Source organism: Gossypium hirsutum, chromosome A07 (assembly GCF_007990345.1).
Source record: "Gossypium hirsutum isolate 1008001.06 chromosome A07, Gossypium_hirsutum_v2.1, whole genome shotgun sequence".
Taxonomy (NCBI): Eukaryota; Viridiplantae; Streptophyta; class Magnoliopsida; order Malvales; family Malvaceae; genus Gossypium; species Gossypium hirsutum.
Genome location: NC_053430.1, coordinates 83,483,755 through 83,508,159, shown reverse-complemented (window position 1 = coordinate 83,508,159; position 24,405 = coordinate 83,483,755). Strand labels below are relative to the sequence as shown.

Below are 24,405 nucleotides of genomic sequence, written 5' to 3'. Positions count from 1 at the left end.
TTTGCACTCGATTTATAAGCATTTTTTTAGAGTTAATATTGATTGCAAGTGAGGTTATTTTGGTGAGTGCTTGTAATGAATCAAGGTTATCTATTAGGGTTACAATTACTTCTTATGTAAGAGTAGATTGGACTTTAATCAATAAAATTACTAAATCGATTCTTGAATAAATCATTTACTAAGCAAAGCTTTGCAAAATTGGATTATTTTCCAAATTGCGTTAACAAAATTTGTATGTCTACTTCATTCCTTCCCCCAATTGCTTGTTCGCTTTGCTAAATTGTCTTATTCAAAAGCGTGTTCAAACATATATCGGAACAATGTGTTTGAACAACATATTACTTTTTCATTAACAATTATATTTTAATTTAAAATTTTAAAAATTAAAAAAATTAAATTTTTTAAATTAAAAATACATGAATTAAATTTCAAATTTTCCAACAATTATTTTACCTATATTTAAAATCATTAAACATGAAAATTATTTAAGTCATGATTAAAAAAGTGTAAACTCAATAATTATGTCTTAAAAAAATTTATTAAAATAATACAAAATAAAAAAAATTACCAAAATAATGTACAATAATATTAATATATTTTTACAAGTCTAATAATCTGACACCAAATCGGCGATTTGAGAATTTTTTTTAAAATTTATTTTTAGCCTAATTCCATTTCAAATGGGGATTTGGAGAGATGTGAATTTTTTTATGTAATTAAATTATTCTTAAAAATAATGACAAGAGACCGTCACTTTTTTCCTCTACTTCAAAATTTTTAACTTATGATATTTTTTTAATTATTTGAAATGATTATTCAAATTATATCAGGCTTATTAAATATTATTCAAAGTACAGTATTTTCATAAATGATTTTCATCCATATTATTTAAGTAATTTTTTTTTATTTTATTTTATATCATATTATATATTTACTTAACATGACAAGTACATGTAATAAAACTATGAAAAGTGCACATATGTGGGTTTTTATTTAATTTTTATGATTTTTTATTTCCCTCTCAAAAAGCCAATTTACATTTTTAAAAAATTAAAAGCAATCTTGAATTTTTTAATAGATAATGATATTAATTTTAAATATTAAGTTATGATAATAATAAATTTAATTAGAAAATTGGAATTTTTAAATACAATGATGATGCATGACAATGGCAAAATTGCAACAAAAGATGAATTAAGTTTTTTTATCTGTTTTGTCTCATATCATTCAAAGACGAATTAAGTTTATGAAACTGGAACTTCAAAAACAAGTTGTCTTAATGTTTTTCTTCTGCATTTTACAATCCAAGCAAAAAAACTATAGCAACTGGATTGAGTGTTTGTAATTTTTAAGTGTTTAATATCATAAATTATCTTTATAAACAATAAAATAGATACATAAAATATTTTAATCATGTCAATAAAAATAATAGTGAGATTTTTTATACTTTCAATATTTTCTTAAAGTAACACGATATACAAATTCATTACAACTCCAATAAAATAATTATCAACATAACACAAAATCATTAACCATTTCATATGCATAACCAAGTCATATTGTATCATATCACTATACCTTACTCATTTGCAAAAAGTCAATTCTTTTCATGTCCATCCTTTTCAAATTCTATCATTTACGTATAGTTATCATTTTCATATTTGAGCTGTTCATACAAGCTTCAGATCAAGGTTACTATACATACTTTACCAAATACTATTCATACAAGCTTCAGAAAATCTACAGAAGAAGCAAATGATGTTCACCATGCAAACTTTGCCTAAAATTTCCAAGCATTAATGAAGCTTTCTCCCATCAATGTGTCACCAACAGTGGAGAAGATGGATAGGGATTTCGACGCGAGCATAGGGCCAATACCTCACGCGTCGATAAACTCACTACCGTACACAACTGCAAAGAAATGAGACTATTTCAAAAGAGAGTGATTAATTTTATGCAAAATTAAGGAGTTAACAGATTGCACCTCAACGAACACTATATTCCGTCTGCGTTATTGGTAGAACCACTTATATTTGAAACCACAAGTGACGATATATCAAATAGAAATGTGAAGATGAATTACATTTCTTACTTATTTTGTCCTATTTCATTCAAAGACTGAATCAAGTTTACGAAACTTGAACTTCAAAAAGTTGTCTTAATGTTCTTCTTTTGCATATTACAATCCAAACAAAAATACTATGGCAACTGGATTGAGTGTTTGTAATTTTGAAGTGTTTAAAATCATAAATTATCTTTATAAATAATAAAATGCCAACATAAAATACTTTAATTATGTCAATAAAAATAATAGCGAAATTTTTTATATTTTCAATAGTAAAAATACATTCAATGAATGATGTTAATACCGTAATGAAAATGGGAAATACAGTCAACATATTCCAAAATGATGCAAATATTTCTCAAAGTCGTGAAGACCTGCCTCTTAAAGAGCTATTTTCATAGAGGCAAATAAATCACGGTAGAAAATAAAATAAATTCAAATTTCTGTCTCTGTTGCTTAACTAAGGAAGCTTTTCCTTTGTGAAGTGTCAAATCTTCAATGGACAGCAGTCAGAAAAGTTTAGAAACAACTCATCTGCACAGCTCTTCAATGTCTGACAACATATCCTCATATTTGCAGCTAAATGCATCCTCCACACGATAACTTCCATGGGGCCAGAGTACATCAGTCTGATAGTCAGAGAAATTGAAGGCAGATGCAGACAAAACTACTTCTTCATAAATAACTTCTCCATGCCACTCCACTTCGGAGTCTGCTTTGTTTTGGAGCTCCAAAGCAAGCTCTAGTGTCACCTCCACTTCACCAAGAGCAGGTCGTTTATGTTCCCCAACATGGACGCAGCTTAATGCGATGTCCAGGAATTTCTGTAAGCAACCCGGGGCTATTTTCCCTTCCAAATATGGATCCGTCATTTGGTAAATTCTTCCATTCTTTAGGTGTTCATTAACCCATGAAATTATATGACAATGATTATGGTCCCCTGCATCAAACTTTATTACTTTCCTACCGCAAAGTACTTCAAGCAAAACAACTCCAAATGAGTAAACGTCTGATTTCTCTGTCACAAGAGTAGTATCCATGAAAAGCTCAGGAGCCACATAACCCAAAGTACCAAACAGCCTCGTTCGACTTGTTTGCAATTCAATTTCATCCAGAGGGGGTAACTCTATTCTGATGGGAGCGTTTGATAAACTAAAAGGGCCTATCTTAGACAAGGTGAAATCCGAAATCTTGGAAACCTTTTGGTAATCTAAAAGAATGTTTCTGGTCTTGATGTCGCGGTGGATAACTGCTCGCTTAGCTCCAGCATGAAGATAATGTAATCCACGAGCTATCCCAATGCAAATCTCTAACCTTTGCTTCCATGGGAGGGGATCGTGATGACCAGTACCATGGAGATGATCGAAGAGTGACCCCTGGCTCATATAATTGTACATTATGATCATCTTGTCTTCCTCATCGCAGAATCCAATCAGAGAAACAATATGTTGGTGGCGCAGCTGGCAAAGTAGCTGCACCTCATTTCGAAAGTCCTCAAGTATTTTCTGTCGTGAGGATCCGAGCAGCAAGTATTTGACAGCGAAAACCGAAGCCCCGTCATCGAAAAACCCTTTGTATACAACTGCACTGCCACCTTTACCAAGAATCAACTGGGAGTCAAAGTTATTGGTGGCAACTCTGACCTCGTCGAGAGAAAATCGACGGCACAGATGTTGGGGAAGTGATGATTTAGCTTTTCCCTTGCTCGGCTTCTTCTTTAATTTGCTTTCAGATACTGGACAGAAACAAAAGCCGGAAAGTGAAGGAGTTCTCATTAGAAATCAAGAGATGAACAAGTGAGAAGTGAGTTTAAATCTTACTCCAAAGCCAAACTTTGGAGTTGGAGAGTTGTTAGCTTCAATTTCATCTATTTATTTTTTTAGTTGGAACATCGAATAGCTCATAATCTTTTCTAGTCCAAGCTGTGTACTTTCCTCGATGCTTCTCACGGGGATCCGCAGAAGACCGAAGACTAGGTGGTGAGTCATAGATCCAATCAAGTGAAAGAGGTTTTAATTAATGAATTTGATTTATTTTATTTTATTATTTTAATTCAATTTAAATTTATTTTAATTGAATGAAATTAAATTTGAATAAATTATTCGAGTTAACTTAAAAAATTATATATATCAAATAAAAGTATAAAATTAAATTATTAATTAATTTTTTTAAATCTTCAAAATTATTATTTTAAAGATTTTTTAAAATTATAACTTTTTTATATTTTTTGGAATTTTTAAAAAAATATAAATTTTAAAATTTTTATAAATATTTTGAATTTTAAAAATTATTTTGAATTATTTTGTATTTTTTGTTGAGAGAGACCAATTTTTTTATTTTTAAAATTGACAGAGATCAAAATGGTATTTACACCAATATGTTATTCGAATTATTTGAGTTATTTGAATTAAAAAGTTCAACTCGACTTGAACTCGAAACTCAAATTACTTATTTGAGTTGACTCGAATAACTTGAATAATTCAAACAACTCGATTTGATTAACTCAAAATTCAATTTTATTTTTATTTTTTCAAATCGAATCGAATTTTGTTCACCCTTATTGAAGACTCGAGGCTAGGCCATTACCTTTTTAGTATATATAACTTCATCTTCATATATTTAGATATTAAATAGAGAAATAATATTTTATATGAGTTTTTTAAATCTATAAACAAGATTAAAGGTTGATAAGTATCTTATAGGGGTATAGTAAAATAATTAAAATTAATAAATATTTTAAAAAAAGACATATGTCAATTTTTTAATATTATTTTTAAAATAAAATATATATATTATTAGTGCATCAAATACTAGCCCAAAAAATAATACACTTTGTAGTTTTTTAATTTGGCTTGTGGAGTTAAAAAATAACTATTTTTTAAATATTTATTTTTTAATATATTTTTTGATGACAAATGAGAAAAATAAAAAAAGATAAATTACATCACATAACTCATTTCTCCAAACGGGAATACTTCAAATACTTGTAATACTTGTAATTCTTGAGTATCCAAATGAGCTGATTTTATTAGTCTATCAACTTATTAGTCTATCAAATTATATACTGAAATAGGTTATCAGCAAGATTATTTATGAAAATTGTATATTTCTTTTAGTAGCGCCTATATTAGAGGCGCAACTCCTTTTTTTATATTACAATATTTTTCTTCGTTTAATAAAATATTATTATTTTTTTTCCTAGATCAATATATGACCCGTGTATAGATACGAAAATGGTATATAGGTTGCGTCTATCTGGTAGGCGCGAATGGTTGTGTCTATCTGATAGGCGCGACTAGTTGAGCCTCTCTGACAAACGCAATTGGTTGAGCCTATCTCAGAGGCATGATTGGTGGGGCCCACAGGCGCATCTGGTGCTTAATTTTTCATCTATATATACCCCCGAAAATCAAATGAGCAACAGACACAAAATTTAGCAGAACGGAAGTAAGAAGATAGGGAGAAGAAAGAAAGAAAGAAAGGAAAACAAAAAGAATGACAAGATATTTTAGTTTATTTCTTTTTAAATAGAATGTAGAGTTTTGTTAGTAATTTTATTATTTGGAAGTTATTTTGTTAGGTTATTAATTTTGTTAACTTCTGAATGAAAATTTTGCATTAAAAATTTTATGTACTTTTTTTGCTATTCGAAACTATTTTGAGAAGTTTGAAATTTTTTTAACAAATCTAGTATTGAAGATGAAGAATCAGTTTTTCGTATACGTTTATTTCGATGGAGAAATTTGGACAACAACCGTGGGATGTATATTTGAATGTCGCAAACAAGTAGCAATGAGATTTAATAGAAATATCTTGTTTGATGATATAAAGGAAAAAATTAGTGAAAAAATTTATAGACGTGGGAGAAGGATCTCGAAACTTTTCTACAAGTTTCCAGTTTCAACAGATCCCATAAAATTCACCGAAATGGAACTTGTAAATGATGAAGACGTGGAGACAATGGTCGCTCTTTATTATGGGACTCGGAGCAACCAAAATACACTGATTCAGTTATTTGCTAAGTTAGCTGGTGTGGGGGCAACTAAAGATCCCACTCTGTTAAGTGAAGAAGAAGGAGCTCAAGAGTCGTGTATGGTGGTTTCGATATCGTGCATTGATAGTCAATTAACTATACAAGGGATCGCCATTGATCTTAATGCTACACCCGAGACTGATGTGGTTAGTGATGATGTATATCATAGTAGTGATCCTTCTAATCACAAAGTCGATAATGAAAGTGATCCCGATGTGGATGAGGTCCCATATGATATTGACGATGACGATGTGAATGAGGATGGAAACGTCAACGCATCTTCAGTCGAGAACCAGATTCGTCGCATTGTGATACATGTAACACCCCGAACCCGAGGCCGTCGCCGGAGTCGAACACGAGGTGTTAACAGACTTCAACCCACTTAAAAAAAATTTTCCAGACAAGCTGCCAGTCTGCGTACTAGTCGCTAAAAAAATTATATCTCAAGTTCTGAAACTCGAAATCCAGTTCCGTAAATTTTCCTTGAAAACAGACTCATATGCCCATCTACACATTTTTTTCTAGAATTTTTGGTCGGACCAATTAGTACATTTTATTAGTCAAAGTCTTCCATGTTACAGGGATCGACTACACTGACCTTTGTGCATTACGACTTGGATATCTCCCTGCACAGAGTTTCAATACTGATGCCGTTTGTTTCTATAGAAACTAGACTCAGATAGGAATCTATACATATATGGTATGACTCCTAATTATCTCTGGTTGATTTATAAAGAATTTCCAAAGTCGTAGCAGGGAATCCAGAAACCGTTCTGGCCCTGTCCCACGAGAACCTGATTTTCTCTTAACATACTGTCCATATGATCTTTTCGTTACTTCTATATGAAAATAGACTCATCAAGCTTCGATTACATAATTTATTCATCAATCAATTCCATTCCTACTATTTTTAGTGATTTTTCAATCTCATGTCACTGCTGCTGCCAGCATCTGTTACGAAGGCAACCATGCCCACTTCATGTTTACTCCTTGATCCAACTAATAATTCCTCATGCATATCACAAATCATGATCATGACTAACCATGCCAAGGCTAATCATTGTCAACTTTTCCCTACTACATTATTGCCATATCATAAATTTTAACACCAAAACAATTAACCATGACATATGGCATAAAAAGGTCGAATCATCAAAATTTACGACCCAACGTTATGAAACCAAACCCAACCGAACATTTATGCCATTTTCGCATGGCTAAAAGTTTACATACCAAGGTTCAAACACAACATAATAGCCTATACATGCCGAAATGTTCTCCTAAGCCAACTAAGAGGAAAGTACCAAAACTCGCTATCCGGTGTGATGACTTCGATGACGGCCCGACCACGCAAAAAGAGATGTGTCCAAGAAACCTAGAATAGGTGACAAGGAAACACCGAGTGAGTTTATAACTCAGTAAGTCATAAGCTATGCACTACCATCCATCAATAACATTATCACAAGAGAAAACAAAATGGAACGAGGCTAATTACTCCATCCATTCCGAACCATACCATAGTTCCTCCAACCTATCGGTTCAATCTCATACCAATTTATGCATTCACAATCCACATACTCATCAATAGGATATTCGAGGCATTTTCATAAATCATTTTATTTTCGTTACAAACATACAACTAAACGGCCTTTCACCCATTCTACGATAATTTTATGTACGTGACTTCGAGTATATTTGTCACATAGGTTCAAACTTACCAAGCTCAACACCAAGTATAGACATAGCACCTATTAGCCATGAACTCAAGACACTTACCCGATCCGCTGTCCATGATCGACTCAATAGTGTCGCACACATAGAGTCCATAATGATTCAAGGATGTATATTAAGTCCGCACACTCAGTGCTATATAGTCAACTCGCACACTTAGTGCTACATAATCAAACTCGCACACTTAGTGCTACATAGTCAATTCGCACACTTAGTGCAACATAGTCAATTCGCACACTTAGTGCTACATAGTCCAACTCGCACACTTAGTGCTGTACAATTTAAACCCGCACATTTAGTGCCAAGATCAACAACTCAACACATCTCACCTCTTTTCTTTTCATCCAACAATTTCATCATCACATACATACATGTATATATATATTTATTCATTCCATTCAGCATCATTACATAGATGTTATGACCATTTGAATTAATACCAAATATATGCTTAATGACTTACCTCGTGTTGGGTAAGACGGTTCCAACTCGGCTACTCGATGACCTTTTCTTTGCCTTTGCTCGATTCACCTCCTTTAACTCCTTGAGCTTAATCAATAATTTAACTAGTTTAACCACCTTGCTAAATATTTACAATCCAATTTCACATGTATATGTATGTTAGTATATTCGGCTAATAACCTCATGCAACTACCATATCATCAAAAATCTAATCACACATGCACATGCATTAGGTAAGTTACCTTTGCTAATTTTAAACCCAACATCACACAAGCTCTCAAGTGATGGCCGAATGCTTCTTTTGTTACCCAACTAATCATTCGACAATTTCATCCCCTTTACCACCCTTTTATGCCTAATTATCTAAATCAAGATAAGATCATCAACATGCCTAACCATAGCCGAATGTGCAACATTAATCTATCACCTCTATCTCTTAAATACTATCAAGTTCATTTACTTCTAATTTCTTAAGTTCAACATCTTAATGCCCATTATAGCCACTCCCATAATCTAAATTTAAAAATCGGCAACACCCACATTTCAACTATCTTAGCCGAATACTCCTCAATACTTAGACTAAAGTATGCACATTAAACTTAATACAACTTTCATTATTCCTTTCACCCTCAAACATAATTTATAAATCTTGCCCTTCCTTCCATGTTTCGGTCAATTATTCAAATTACCTCATAACATGAACATTCTTTTCAACTAATCTAGCATGACTCATTCGGCCTTAACAAAGAACCACTTTTCATACAAGGACAAAAATAAATCAAATGAACCTCCCATTTAAACCCCATTCTGTAACACCCCGAACCCGAGACCGACACCGGAGTCGGACACGAGATGTTAACAAACTTTGAAAAATTTTTCCAGACACTGCCCAGTCTGAGTACTAGTCGCTTCAAAAATCATATCTTGAGTTCCACAACTCGAAAATCAGTTTTGTGATTTTTCCCTGAAACTAGACTCATGTCCCCACCTATGTATTTTTTCTAGAATTTTTGGTCGGGCCAATTAGTACAGTTTGTTAGTCAAAGTCTCCCATGTTACAGGGGTCGACTACACTGACCTTTTCCCATTACGACTTGGATATCTCTCTGCACAGAGCTTCAATACTGATTCCGTTTGTTTCTATGGAAACTAGACTCAGAGAGGAATCTGTACATATATGGTACGACCCCTAATTATCTCTGGTTAATTTATATTGAATTTCCAAAGTCGGATCAGGGAATCCAGAAATCGTTCTGGCCCTGTCCCACAAAAATCTGATTATCTCTTAATATACTGCCCATATGATCTTTTCGTTACTTCCTCATGAAAACAGACTCATCGAGCTTCGATTACATAATTTATTCATCAATTAATACCACTCCTACTATTTTTAGTGATTTTTCAATCTCATGACACTGCTGCTACCAGCATCTGTTACGAAAGTAACTAGGTCCATTTCATGCCTACCCTTGATCCAACTCAATCGAACATTCGTGCCATCTTCGCATGGCTTAAAGTTTACATGCCAAAGTTCAAACACAACGTAATAGCTTATACATGCCAAAATGTTCTTCTAAGCCAACTAAGAAGAAAGTACCAAAACTTGCTATCCGGTGTGATGACTTCGATGACGGCTTGACCCCGCAAAAATAGATGAGTCCAAGCAACCTATAATGGGTGACAAGGAAACACCGAGTGAGTTTATAACTCAGTAAGTCATAAGCTATGCACTACCATCCATCAATAACATTATCACAAGAGAAAACAAAATGGAACGAGGCTAATTACTCCATCCATTCCGAACCATACCATAGTTCCTCCAACCTATCGATTCAATTTCATATCAATTCATGCATTCACGTTCCATATACTCATCAATAGGACATTGAAGCATTTTCATAAATCAATTTATTTTCGTTACAATCAAACGACTAAACGGCCTTTCACCCATCCTACGATAAATTTTATGTACGTGACTTCAAGTATATTTGTCACATAGGTTCAAACTTACCGAGCTCAACACCAAGTATAAGCATAGCACCTATTAGCCATGTACTCAAGACACTTACCCGATCCGCTGTCCGCGATCGACTCAATAGTGTCGCACACGTAGTGTCCTTAATGATTCACGAATGTATATTGAGTCCGCACACTCAGTGCTATATAATCAACTCGCACACTTAGTGCTACGTAATCAAATCGCACACTTAGTGCTACATAGTCAAACTCGCACACTTAGTGCCGCATGGTCAATTCGCACACTTAGTGCATCATATTCATTTCGCACACTTAGTGCAACATAGTCAAATCGCACACTTAGTGCTGTACAATTTAATCCCGCGCACTTAGCGCCAATCTCATGGTCATAAATGGTTATATCCGCACGTTTAGTGCCGAGATCAACAACTCAGTACATCTTACCTCTTTTCTTTTCATTCAACAATTTCATCATCACATACGTACATGCATATATATATGTATATTTATTCATTCCATTCAGCATCAATACATAAACATTATGACCATTTGAAATAATACCAACTACATGCTTAATGACTTACCTTGTGTTGGGTAAGACGGTTCCAACTCGGCTACTCGATGACCTTTTCTTTGCCTTTGCTCGATTCACCTCCTTTAACTCCTTGAGCTAAATCAAACAAATTTGACTCATTAAAGTCTCATTTTGCTAGCTTATGGCCGAATATGACAAGGAGTTTGATGGGTCATATGGCCACCTTTTAGCTCAAATACACAATGGTCATATGCATTTTTAATCACATCAAATGATTCAATACAATTCACTCGAACATCAAAAGAGAACCTCAAGGTACTTAGTCCATATACACATTAGACATTAGAGTCACATATGTACGAATTCACGAATCGAATTCGACATATTGGCTAATTTTCCCTTTAGCCGAACCTTCTAAGTCAAGATAAAGCCATCAACATGCTTACCTTTGGCCGAACATACACATCAACTTAGGTGCTCATTTATGTGGCCGAACACACACATGTCTATGTTAAGGCCGATTGCAACACTCAATACATTCTACAAGTATGGACACTTGCATTGACTAAACACCATTTCTATTATTTTTACTCCAAAGCCGAATGCCTCTCAAGCCCTAAGCTCATGATCCTTTCATCATTAAGCAAGTGTTATAGCACAACTAACATCCATTTTCAATTTGAACACCAACATAAAAATATTAAACATGAAAATCCATAGCCGAAACCTATACATGACATTACTCATTCCACCCATCGAAACAATATTTGTTCAAGACATCAAGCATTTTTATTTGGGTATTACATATATGAGCATTTAGAATTTATATTTTTAGCAAGATCAATTTCTTTCCTCAACACATTCTTCATCAAAACTTTAAGGAAGTAATCAAATTTCCTTCTTTAATAGCCATAGCCGAATGCTCCATCCATCCATCAAAGTTAAAAATTTTGCATGGTCTAAGTAAGAACCATGATAATTAACCTAAAACAAGCTAAAATTTCACAACTTTAACACGATATACTAACCTTATTAAGCATTCAAATGGCCGAAAGTTCTTTGCCCCTATTCCTTCCTTCAATTCGGCCAAGAAGACAAGGATGGAGCCCTTTTTTTTTCATTTGCTTTCTTTCTTACTTTCACGGCAATGGGGAGGGGAAAAAACAATTACACACATCCTTTCCTTTTTCCATTTCTTTATTCCCCATACTTCTTATTATATTTTATCCTACATACCTCACTAGGCCAACATGTTCCCAACATGTTTCCACCCATAGCATGGCCGGCCACTACATATTAGGGAGGGGAATTTGACATGCAAGTCCCCTTTTTCTTCCACATGCACTAATAGGTCCTCATGCATTGACCTATCACATTTTAAAATTTTCTCATATAAGTCCTATTGACTAAATTCACATGCAATCGACTAAATCGAAGCTTGAAATTTTCACACATTCCTGATTACATATTCTAGACAATAAACATCACATTCAAACCTTTCGGTGACTCGGTTAGCGGTCCCGAAACCACTTCCCGACTAGGGTCAATTTTGGGCTGTTACACATTCTATCTTCTACTTACTCAATAATACATGTTTCTTAGTTCATATTCATCTATAACCATTTCAAATCACATACTACAAAACATCATCAATTTGGCATATAAGAACATAACCAAAGGTTTCTTGCAACACAACTCAAAAATCAACACATGGGTCATGTTATGAGCATCAAAACAACTCAACTTCACAAAAAAAAAATGCCAAAAGAACCACATGATATCATACCTTAATCTATAAACTCACTTGGCCGAATGTCCTAGCTTCCATTTTTCTTTTCTTTTCCTTATGGTTTCGGCAAGATGAAAGAAAAGATGATGGAACTTTGTTTTTATCACCACTTACTAATATAAATTTATTATACATAATTCCCACCAAATATAAAAAAATGAAGACAAGGGAACACCATAATGCATGCGTGTGTTGGCCGGCCATTCACATTCAAAAATGGTCTATTTGACATGCAAGTCCACTCTTTTTGGTACATGCACTAATAGGCCATTTTAAATTGGACTATCATATTTTCACCATGTCTCAAATCGATCCCTATTAACAATTTCTCATGCAATTGGTAAAATTAGGGAATGAAACTTCCACATACTCATGTTCACACATAATAAGCATAGAATATAGCAATTAATTATTTTTACGACTCGGTTTAGCGGTCCCGAAACCACTTCCCGACTAGGGTAAATTTTGGGTTGTTACAACTCTCCCCCACTTAAGAAATTTTCGTCCCCGAAAATCTTACCGGTAAATAGGTTTGGGTATCGTTCTTTCATCGAGCTCTCAGTTTCCCAAGTAGCTTCCTCGATCCCGTGTTTGAGCCATAACACCTTTACTAACGGAACCCTTTTGTTTCGCAACTCCTTCACTTCACGAGCTAGGATACATATCGGTTCTTCTTCATAACTCATATCGGCTTGAATTTCAACCTCTGATGGGCTAATTATGTGCGATGGATCAGATCGATAGCGTCGAAGCATCGAAACATGAAAGACGTCGTGTATCCTTTCAAGTTCAGGGGGCAAAATCAATCTATATGCAACCGGCCCCACTCGTTAAGAGATTTCGTACGGCCCAATGAATCTCGGGCTCAACTTGCCTTTACGGCCAAACCTAAGTACCTTTTTCCAAGGCGAAACTTTAAGGAACACTTTATCTCCCACCTGATATTCAATGTCCTTCCGTTTCAGATCCGCGTACGATTTCTGACGATCTGTGGCTACCTTCAGACTTTCACGGATTACCTTTACTTTCTGTTCGGCATCTTTAATCAAATCAACTCCAAAAATTTTACTTTCACCGAGCTAGGTCCAAAACAATGGTGTACGACATTTACGACCGTACAAAGCCTCGTAAGGTGCCATCTTAATACTTGATTGGAAACTATTGTTGTAAGCGAATTCGATCAAGGGTAAATACCGTTCCCATGAACCACTAAACTCGAGGATGCAACATCTCAACATATCCTCAAGTATCTGAATTATCCGCTCGGATTGACCATCGGTTTGTGGATGAAAAGCGGTGCTAAAATGCAGCTTGGTACCCAAAGCTTCTCGCAATTTCTTCCAAAATCGCGAGGTAAATCTCGGATCTCTATCCGACACGACAGAAATAGGTACTCCATGTAATCTCACAATCTGAGAGACATACAACTCGGCTAGTTTATCCAATGAAAAATCCGTACGCACGGGGATAAAGTGAGCCGACTTAGTCAGCCTATCAACAACAACCCAAATCGCATCCTTCTTACTTGCTGACAATGGCAGTCCGGACACAAAGTCCATTGTGACTCGATCCCATTTCCACTCAGGTATCATGATCGGCTGAAGTAATCCTGAAGGCACTTGATGTTCCGCTTTCACTTGTTGACATATTAAACACCTTGAAACAAATTCAGAAATGTCTCGTTTCATACCCGGCCACCAAAATTGATGTTTCAGATCGTTGTACATTTTAGTACTACCCGGGTGGATAGACATTCGGCCACTATGAGCCTCATTCAAAATCATCGAAATAAGTTCTGAATTCCTTGGAACACACAAACGACTTCTAAACCTCAAACAATCATCATCATCCATTCGAAACTCCGATTCCTTGTTCAGAACACACTCAGCCCGTTTTGCAACCAATTCATCATCAACTTTCTGGGCTTCACGAATTTGATGAATCAACAATGGTTTGGCTTTTAATTCAGCTACTAACACATTGTCGGGTAGAACAGACAAGTGCACATTCATCGCTCGTAAAGCAAACAGCGATTTTCGGCTTAAGGCGTCTGCCACCACATTAGCCTTTCCCGGGTGGTAATCAATGACAAGCTCGTAATCTTTCAACAACTCAAGCCAACGTCGTTGTCGCAGATTCAAGTCTCGTTGAGTCATCAAATACTTGAGACTTTTGTGATCCGAAAATACATGGCACTTCTCACCAAACAAATAATGTCGCCATATTTTCAAAGCAAACACGATGGCAGCTAGTTCAAGGTCATGGGTCGGATAATTTCTTTCGTGTGGCTTCAATTGTCTCGATGCATAGGCCACAACTCGACCTTCTTGCATCAATACGCAACCCAACCCAAGTAGGGATGCGTCACTATAGATGACAAACTCTTTACCTGATTCGAGTTGCACTAAAATTGGAGCTTCAGTCAAATGAGTTTTCAGTTGATCGAAACTTTTCTGAAATTTCTCCATCCATTCAAACTTAACATCCTTTTGAAGTAGCTTCGTCATTGGTGTGGCTATCATCGAGAAACCTTTGACAAATCGTCGGTAATAGCCGGCGAGCCCCAAAAAGCTCCGAACCTCAGTAATATTTCTCGGAGGTTTCCAGTTAAGTATGGCTGAGATTTTGTTCGGGTCAACTCGAATACCCGATGCGGATACCACATGACCCAAGAAGCTAACCTCTCTTAACCAGAACTCACACTTACTGAACTTAGCATATAACTGCTTATCCCGCAAAATTTGCAACACTAGCCTCAGATGCTCAGCATGTTCGGTCTCATCTCTTGAATAGACCAAGATGTCATCAATGAACACAACTATGAACCGATCCAAATATGGTCTGAAGATCCGATTCATCAAATCCATAAACACCGCAGGGGCATTAGTGAGCCCAAACGGCATCACTAAGAACTCGTAGTGACCGTACCTCGTTCTGAAAGCAGTTTTGGGTATGTCCGAATCTCGAATTCGCAACTGATAATAGCCTGATCTCAAATCTATTTTTGAGAACACTGAGGCTCCCTTCAGTTGGTCGAACAAATCATCGATGCGCGGCAACGGATATTTGTTCTTTATCGTCACTTTATTCAGTTGACGATAGTCAATGCACAACCTCATGGTTCCGTCCTTCTTTTTCATGAACAATACTGGTGCACCCCAAGGTGAGAAACTTGGTCGAGCGAAACCTCTATCCGTCAATTCTTGCAACTGAGCTTTCAACTCTTTTAACTCGGTTAGTGCCATACGATACGGAGCTATCGAAATTGGCGTAGTTCCAGGTACAAGCTCAATACCAAACTCTATCTCCCGAACAGGTGGCAAACCCGGTAACTCTTCAGGAAAAACATCCGGGTATTCACAAACCACTGGCACAAATTCGGGTTTCTTTTCTAACTCTTTGTCATCAAGTACATACGCAAGGTATGCTTCGCACCCTTTTCTTACATATTTCTGGGCCAACATTGCTGATATTACAGCTGGCAACCCCCTTAAGTCCGTAGACTCAATTCGAATTATCTCGTTATTTGCGCACCTCAAATCAATAGTCTTGCTTTTGCAATTCACAACCGCATCATGCGCGGTCAGCCAATCCAAACCAAGAATAACATCAAATTCGTCAAACGGCAAAAGCATCAAGTCCGCTGGAAAACAAGAACCTCGAATTACTAGGGGACATCTCTTACACACTTTGTCGACAAGCACGTAACGACCCAAGGGATTTGACACCCGAATTACGAACTCAGTAGACTCAAAGGTAGAGTCTTACTGGATTCTAAGGTTTCACATACATATGAATGAGTAGAGCCAGGGTCAATCAATGCAATCACATTAGTATCAAAGAGAGTGAAGGTACCAGTGATCACATCAGGGGAGGATGCCTCCTCTCGTGCGCGAATGGCATATGCTCTAGCAGGAGTACGGTTCTCGGCTCGAACAGCTGTATCAGAGGCCCCTCTCTGACTACCACCCCTACCTCCTAAAATTCTCGGTGGTCTACCTCTAGTTGTCACTCCACTAGGTCTTGCACCTTGAATCTTATTCTTCTCATCAAGCTCCGTGCAATCTCTAATGAAGTGGTCCTTCGAACCGCATCCGTAACAGGCCCTGTTAATAGACTTACCCCAACATTCACCTATGTGTCGTCTTCCACATTGGGGACATTCAGGTTTCTCTAGACGATTATTGCCCACACTAGCTACCGAAGTAGCTCGGGAGTCCGTCGATGGTCTTGCCCTGATGGAAATTCCCGCAGTCGTCCTCGACTTATTAGTGTCCTCCCTGAACTTCTTTACGGCTGAGAACGGAGCTTTACCCGTCGATCTCTTACGATAGTCTCTAGCTTCAAATTCAGCCTTCTTCTTCTCCCTTCCAAGTTCTTCCGCCTTGCAGGCTCGTTCGACTAGTGTTACGAATTCTTTTATTTCCAAAATACCCATTAGTAGCTTTAAATCTTCATTCAATCCTTCTTCGAATCTTTTGCACATAGCAACCTCATCAGCTACACACTCCCGGGCATACCTACTGAGTCTTACGAATTCATGTTCGTATTCAGATACTGTCATACGACCTTGCTTGAGTTCCAAGAATTCCTTACGCTTTTGATCAATGAACCGTTGACTAATATATTTCTTTCGAAATTCCATCTGAAAGAAGTCCCAAGTTACTCGTTCATTTGGGACTATGGAAATCAGGGTCCTCCACCAATAGTAGGCTGAGTCCCGCAACAAGGATATAGCACACTTTAGACATTCATCAGGTGTGCATGACAGTTCATCAAACACCCGAATGGTGTTATCAAGCCAGAACTCAGCCCTTTCAGCATCATCAGTAACTATGGCCCTGAACTCCTCAGCCCCGCGCTTCCTAATCAAGTCTACAAGTGGCTTACTCAGCCTCACAGGATCAGTAACTGATGGCATTACGGGCTCCGGGGGTGGATTATTCAAATTCGGGAATTGTTGGACAGCCGGATTGGTTCAGGCATACTGCGCGACCCATTCATTCATCATGGTAAAGAAGGCTTGTTTAGCCCCCTCACCTTGATTATTCGCAGATGACTGAGGTTCAACAGGCGGCGTCCCTTGTGCAGGAGCAGCCGCTACGCTCTCAACGTCATCCGCTAGGGTTCTTTCTACACCGGGATCCATTTACTAATCAAAACAAAAACATTTCAACCGTCAGAAGTCATCACACATTTAAACATTAACATTAAGGCATGTATAGCTAGACTCATACGCGCTATGGTAGTCCTAGAACCGACTAAACCATAGCTCTGATACCAATCAAGTGTAACACCCCGAACCCGAGGCCGTCGCCGGAGTCGAACACGAGGTGTTAACAGACTTCAACCCACTTAAAAAAAATTTTCCAGACAAGCTGCCAGTCTGCGTACTAGTCGCTAAAAAAATCATATCTCGAGTTCTGAAACTCGAAATCCTGTTCCGTAAATTTTCCCTGATAACAGACTCATATGCGCATCTACGCATTTTTTTCTAGAATTTTTGGTTGGACCAATTAGTACAGTTTATTAGTCAAAGTCTCCCATGTTACAGGGATCGACTACACTGACCTTTGTGCATTACGACTTGGATATCTCTCTGCACAGAGTTTCAATACTGATGCCGTTTGTTTCTATAGAAACTAGACTCAGAGAGGAATCTATACATATATGGTATGACTCCTAATTATCTCTGGTTGATTTATAAAGAATTTCCAAAGTCGGAGCAGGGAATCCAGAAACCGTTCTGGCCCTGTCCCACGAGAACCTGATTTTCTCTTAACATACTGTCCATATGATCTTTTCGTTACTTCTATATGAAAATAGACTCATCAAGCTTCGATTACATAATTTATTCATCAATCAATTCCATTTCTACTATTTTTAGTGATTTTTCAATCTCATGTCACTGCTGCTGCCAGCATCTGTTACGAAGGCAACCATGCCCACTTCATGTTTACTCCTTGATCCAACTAATAATTCCTCATGCATATCACAAATCATGATCATGACTAACCATGCCAAGGCTAATCATTGTCAACTTTTCCCTACTACATTATTGCCATATCATAAATTTTAACACCAAAACAATTAACCATGACATATGGCATAAAAAGGTCGAATCATCAAAATTTACGACCCAACGTTATGAAACCAAACCCAACCGAACATTTATGCCATTTTCGCATGGCTAAAAGTTTACATACCAAGGTTCAAACACAACATAATAGCCTATACATGCCGAAATGTTCTCCTAAGCCAACTAAGAGGAAAGTACCAAAACTCGTTATCCGGTGTGATGACTTCGATGACGGCCCGACCACGCAAAAAGAGATGTGTCCAAGAAACCTAGAATAGGTGACAAGGAAACACCGAGTGAGTTTATAACTCAGTAAGTCATAAGCTATGCACTACCATCCATCAATAACATTATCACAAGAGAAAACAAAATGGAACGAGGCTAATTACTCCATCCATTCCGAACCATACCATAGTTCCTCCAACCTATCGGTTCAATCTCATACCAATTTATGCATTCACAATCCACATACTCATCAATAGGATATTCGAGGCATTTTCATAAATCATTTTATTTTCGTTACAAACATACAACTAAACGGCCTTTCACCCATTCTACGATAATTTTATGTACGTGACTTCGAGTATATTTGTCACATAGGTTCAAACTTACCAAGCTCAACACCAAGTATAGACATAGCACCTATTAGCCATGAACTCAAGACACTTACCCGATCCGCTGTCCATGATCGACTCAATAGTGTCGCACACATAGTGTCCATAATGATTCAAGGATGTATATTAAGTCCGCACACTCAGTGCTATATAGTCAACTCGCACACTTAGTGCTATATAATCAAACTCGCACACTTAGTGCTACATAGTCAATTCGCACACTTAGTGCAACATAGTCAATTCGCACACTTAGTGCTACATAGTCCAACTCGCACACTTAGTGCTGTACAATTTAAACCCCCACATTTAGTGCCGAGATCAACAACTCAACACATCTCACCTCTTTTCTTTTCATTCAACAATTTCATCATCACATACATACATGTATATATATATATTTATTCATTCCATTCAGCATCATTACATAGATTTTATGACCATTTGAATTAATACCAAATATATGCTTAATGACTTACCTCGTGTTGGGTAAGACGGTTCCAACTCGGCTACTCGATGACCTTTTCTTTGCCTTTGCTCGATTCACCTCCTTTAACTCCTTGAGCTTAATCAATAATTTAACTAGTTTAACCACCTTGCTAAATATTTACAATCCAATTTCACATGTATATGTATGTTAGTATATTCAGCTAATAACCTCATGCAACTACCATATCATCAAAAATCTAATCACACATGCACATGCATTAGGTAAGTTACCTTTGCTAATTTTAAACCCAACATCACACAAGCTCTCAAGTGATGGCCGAATGCTTCTTTTGTTACCCAACTAATCATTCGACAATTTCATCCCCTTTACCACCCTTTTATGCCTAATTATCTAAATCAAGATAAGATCATCAACATGCCTAACCATAGCCGAATGTGCAACATTAATCTATCACCTCTATCTCTTAAATACTATCAAGTTCATTTACTTCTAATTTCTTAAGTTCAACATCTTAATGCCCATTATAGCCACTCCCATAATCTAAATTTAAAAATCGGCAACACCCACATTTCAACTATCTTAGCCGAATACTCCTCAATACTTAAACTAAAGTATGCACATTAAACTTAATACAACTTTCATTATTCCTTTCACCCTCAAACATAATTTATAAATCTTGCCCTTCCTTCCATGTTTCGGTCAATTATTCAAATTACCTCATAACATGAACATTCTTTTCAACTAATCTAGCATGACTCATTCGGCCTTAACAAAGAACCACTTTTCATACAAGGACAAAAATAAATCAAATGAACCTCCCATTTAAACCCCATTCTATCTTCTACTTACTCAATAATACATGTTTCTTAGTTCATATTCATCTATAACCATTTCAAATCACATACTACAAAACATCATCAATTTGGCATATAAGAACATAACCAAAGGTTTCTTGCAACACAACTCAAAAATCAACACATGGGTCATGTTATGAGCATCAAAACAACTCAACTTCACAAAAAAAAATGCCAAAAGAACCACATGATATCATACCTTAATCTATAAACTCACTTGGCCGAATGTCCTAGCTTCCATTTTTCTTTTCTTTTCCTTATGGTTTCGGCAAGATGATAGAAAAGATGATGGAACTTTGTTTTTATCACCACTTACTAATATAAATTTATTATACATAATTCCCACCAAATATAAAAAAATGAAGACAAGGGAACACCATAATGCATGCGTGTGTTGGCCGGCCATTCACATTCAAAAATGGTCTATTTGACATGCAAGTCCACTCTTTTTGGTACATGCACTAATAGGCCATTTTAAATTGGACTATCATATTTTCACCATGTCTCAAATCGATCCCTATTAACAATTTCTCATGCAATTGGTAAAATTAGGGAATGAAACTTCCACAAACTCATGTTCACACATAATAAGCATAGAATATAGCAATTAATTATTTTTACGACTCGGTTTAGCGGTCCCGAAACCACTTCCCGACTAGGGTAAATTTTGGGTTGTTACAATACATAATAATCTTGGGGCACACATATCTCGGATAGAGCCTGATGCGGGGCACGCAGCCGAGTTCTCGGGGTACCCTAAAATACTACATGCTCATTTGATGGCTATATATTTTGATCCTGAGAAGTTGTTCGTGGGCCAAATATTCGAAAGTAAGGAAGAGTGCGTATTTACCGTTAAGCGGTATAGCATGAATATATTAGTAGGCTACAAAGTCGTCGTGTCTAAATCGACATTATATATTGGAAAGTGTTAGAGGTCGGCGAAAAGCTGCAATTAACATATACGAGCTGCATTTATCCAGAAGTCGTAGATGTGAGAGATACGAAAATTTGTTGGGCCTCACACGTACACTTCAACATGTATGACAGAATATCATTGAAAACTTGATTCCAAAACTATTTGTACGTGCATCATGCCAATGGTGAAAGACATGCCTACCATTAAAGTCTCGGTACTGATTGCCGAAATGCAGACATGATTCCAGTATCGAGTATCATACTGGAAGACATGGATAGCTAAATAGATGGCAATTGAACAATTGTATGGAGATTTCGATGCATCATACAATGAGTTACAGGGATGGATAGTCGCTATGAGGGAGTACATGCCAGGGACTGTCATTGAGTAATAGACATGACTTTATTATGGCTCGGATGACCAACTACAACCAGGAAAAAAAAATTTTCCATCGGATGTTCTGGATGTTTGATTCATGTGTGCGCGCATTTCCCCACTACAAACCGTTTGTGCAAGTAGATGAGACCTGGCTATATGGAAAATATACATAGATCCTACTTATTGCAATTGCTCAAGACGGCAATAGGAACGTGCTCCCGATAGCATTTGCCATCGTAGATAAGGAGAACATAGAATTGTGGGAATTTTTCCTTACCAACCTGCGGAAGTATGTTAATAGCAACGATAATATTTGCATCATCTCCAATAGAGGGAAATGATTAATAGCCACAATTAGGCATTCTGATGTGCCATGGAGATCCATTTACTGTATCCGGCACATCGTGGCTAACTTCTATCGAGATTATAAGAATGCAGACTGGAAGAGACAAGTTGTAAAAATGGGTAAATGATTACCTTATCTTTTCAATATAAGTTTTAATGTTTTAGGGCAATACTATAATTTATCTTTTCTTAATACATATATATCGCATGAGCTAGAGCCACACATTTTCTGCCAAAGAATGACTCAACTTGAGAGTGACATGGAGGGTCAAACGAACACATCTTTCCAATAGTGGTTGGGTACCATGGAGCCATAGCAACGGGCTTAAAGTTTTGACGAGGGCTTTCGTTATAGTCAAAAACCACAAACTTGGTGGAAGGGATCAACGCTGTGTTGTTGAAAACACGACATCTTTCGATTTCATCTGTCTTCTTCTCGGCTATATTCTACAGGTTGGCTACCTTGATACCAAGAATGGGTCAGCAACAAGTCAACCAGATGGAGACAGGACACGTGTTTGTCGAAAATGTCAAAGATGTAATAGTTGCAAACCGTCAGATAGCGAGGTTAGTGACTGTATAAGTATATTCACGATGTAATGAAACATTTTAAGTTACAGAGACCATCAGTTGTTGACCCGATATATCACTTAGGTCCTACCGAGTTGATCTCTGAAATAGATGGTGCGATTATAGGAGGTTTCAGACACTTCATTATCCCTGTACACATGTCGTGGCAGCTTGTGCTAAAGTCTTGCTCAATATAGAACAATTTATCAATGAAGTGTACACCCTCGAACGCACGTTGCGTGTATGGGAGAATGTGTTCCCTGTGCTTCCTGACCTATCTACTTGGGAGCTTCCTCCAACGACCTTTGAGCTTGTCCTAGACAAAGGGTTACATAGTAACCTGAAAGGTCATCCGCAATCATCCAGAATCCATAATGAAATGGACATTAGAGAGAAATCTGACGAGAAGCCATGTGGCATATGCAGATTAGCCGGGCATAATTAGAGTAAATGCCCACTCCGAAACTACCATATTGGACAATCATCGTGATCAGGTAGAAATTGAGATGTTGTTCATTACATGTTGAGAGGATTGAATCTAAAATTTGTCTACAATTTGTTACAGTTAATCTAATTTGACTTACATAGTTATTATAAAGTTTATTTATTTAAATTGCAAAAAAAACCCATAAAATTGAAAATAAAATGGCAAAAAAGTCGTTACATTAATACAAAGTTGACTATTTAAATTGTAAAAAAAAACAAATTAAATTGATAAATAAAATGTCAAAAAATTCATTACATAAATATGAAGTTATTTATATTACAAAACCCTCTAAAATTGATGGTTTGATGGTATGGTTCTAGGGGTATATTTCTGTGAAGCTCAACGTTCACATTGAGAGTAATTACGACGATCAACGTTTTCTTTATCCGTATGTGGGGGTGTGTGAAAAATAGACGAAAAATCATGTCTCAAACGCCATCGATAAACTTGAGCCGGGAGGAGTGGAGTATGGCGGTGGATATAGGTAGGAAGGAGCGGAGTACTGAGGTGGATACGAGCCAAGATGACTAGAATACTGAGGTGGTAGTGGGCTGAAGATATCAAACTCTGAATGATATCCGTGGCCTGACGAGCCCGGGAAATAGTCATTGCCCTCCAAATCTGGATGATAAGAACTATCCCCAGAATGTAGTTCTGGCTCTGGCTCTGGTGCATGATGCGGATCTAGAAAGGGTTGCCCAATTCGTGTTGTATGTGGAGGGACTACCATCGATCGCCCACCAAACAAATATGGTTTTCCTATCTCACAGTACCACTATATGTACTCTGAAGAGGCCTGCAGATCCAAAGCACGTCCATCTAAGGTACCCTCCCCAATCGATTATCCCATATCGTAATATATTTTTCATGCACTTCTCCCCAGTCATTTTCACATTTCCCCCTCCTGTTCATCCCATGGATCTCGCCCAATCGTACTAGCAGTTTCGGGATATACTGTATGTAACCGAACTGTCGGAATACTAGATCGCCATGATACCACTCCACTATCTAAAAATTGATAATGGGTGCGCTAATGCATCATAAGTTTGAATGGACGTGGGCAGATGAGGAATAACCGTCATAATTTATGGAATAGAATACGACATCCAAATGAACTGC

General features: G+C 36.8%; 1 protein-coding gene across 1 annotated transcript; it reads right to left on the bottom strand.

Moving 5' to 3' along the window:
* Nucleotides 1-2,278: 2,278 nt before the first annotated feature.
* LOC107956404 (receptor-like protein kinase FERONIA) lies at nt 2,279-4,069 on the bottom strand. Its single transcript, XM_041116938.1, has one exon. It carries the CDS (start codon nt 3,838-3,840, stop codon nt 2,596-2,598), a length of 1,245 nt encoding a protein of 414 aa, XP_040972872.1. The 5' UTR covers nt 3,841-4,069; the 3' UTR covers nt 2,279-2,595.
* Nucleotides 4,070-24,405: the final 20,336 nt, after the last annotated feature.

Bases quoted from the DNA above. Each gene is read 5' to 3' on its own strand.
- LOC107956404 (XM_041116938.1), bottom strand. From the start codon at position 3,840: ATGAGAACTCCTTCACTTTCCGGCTTTTGTTTCTGTCCAGTATCTGAA.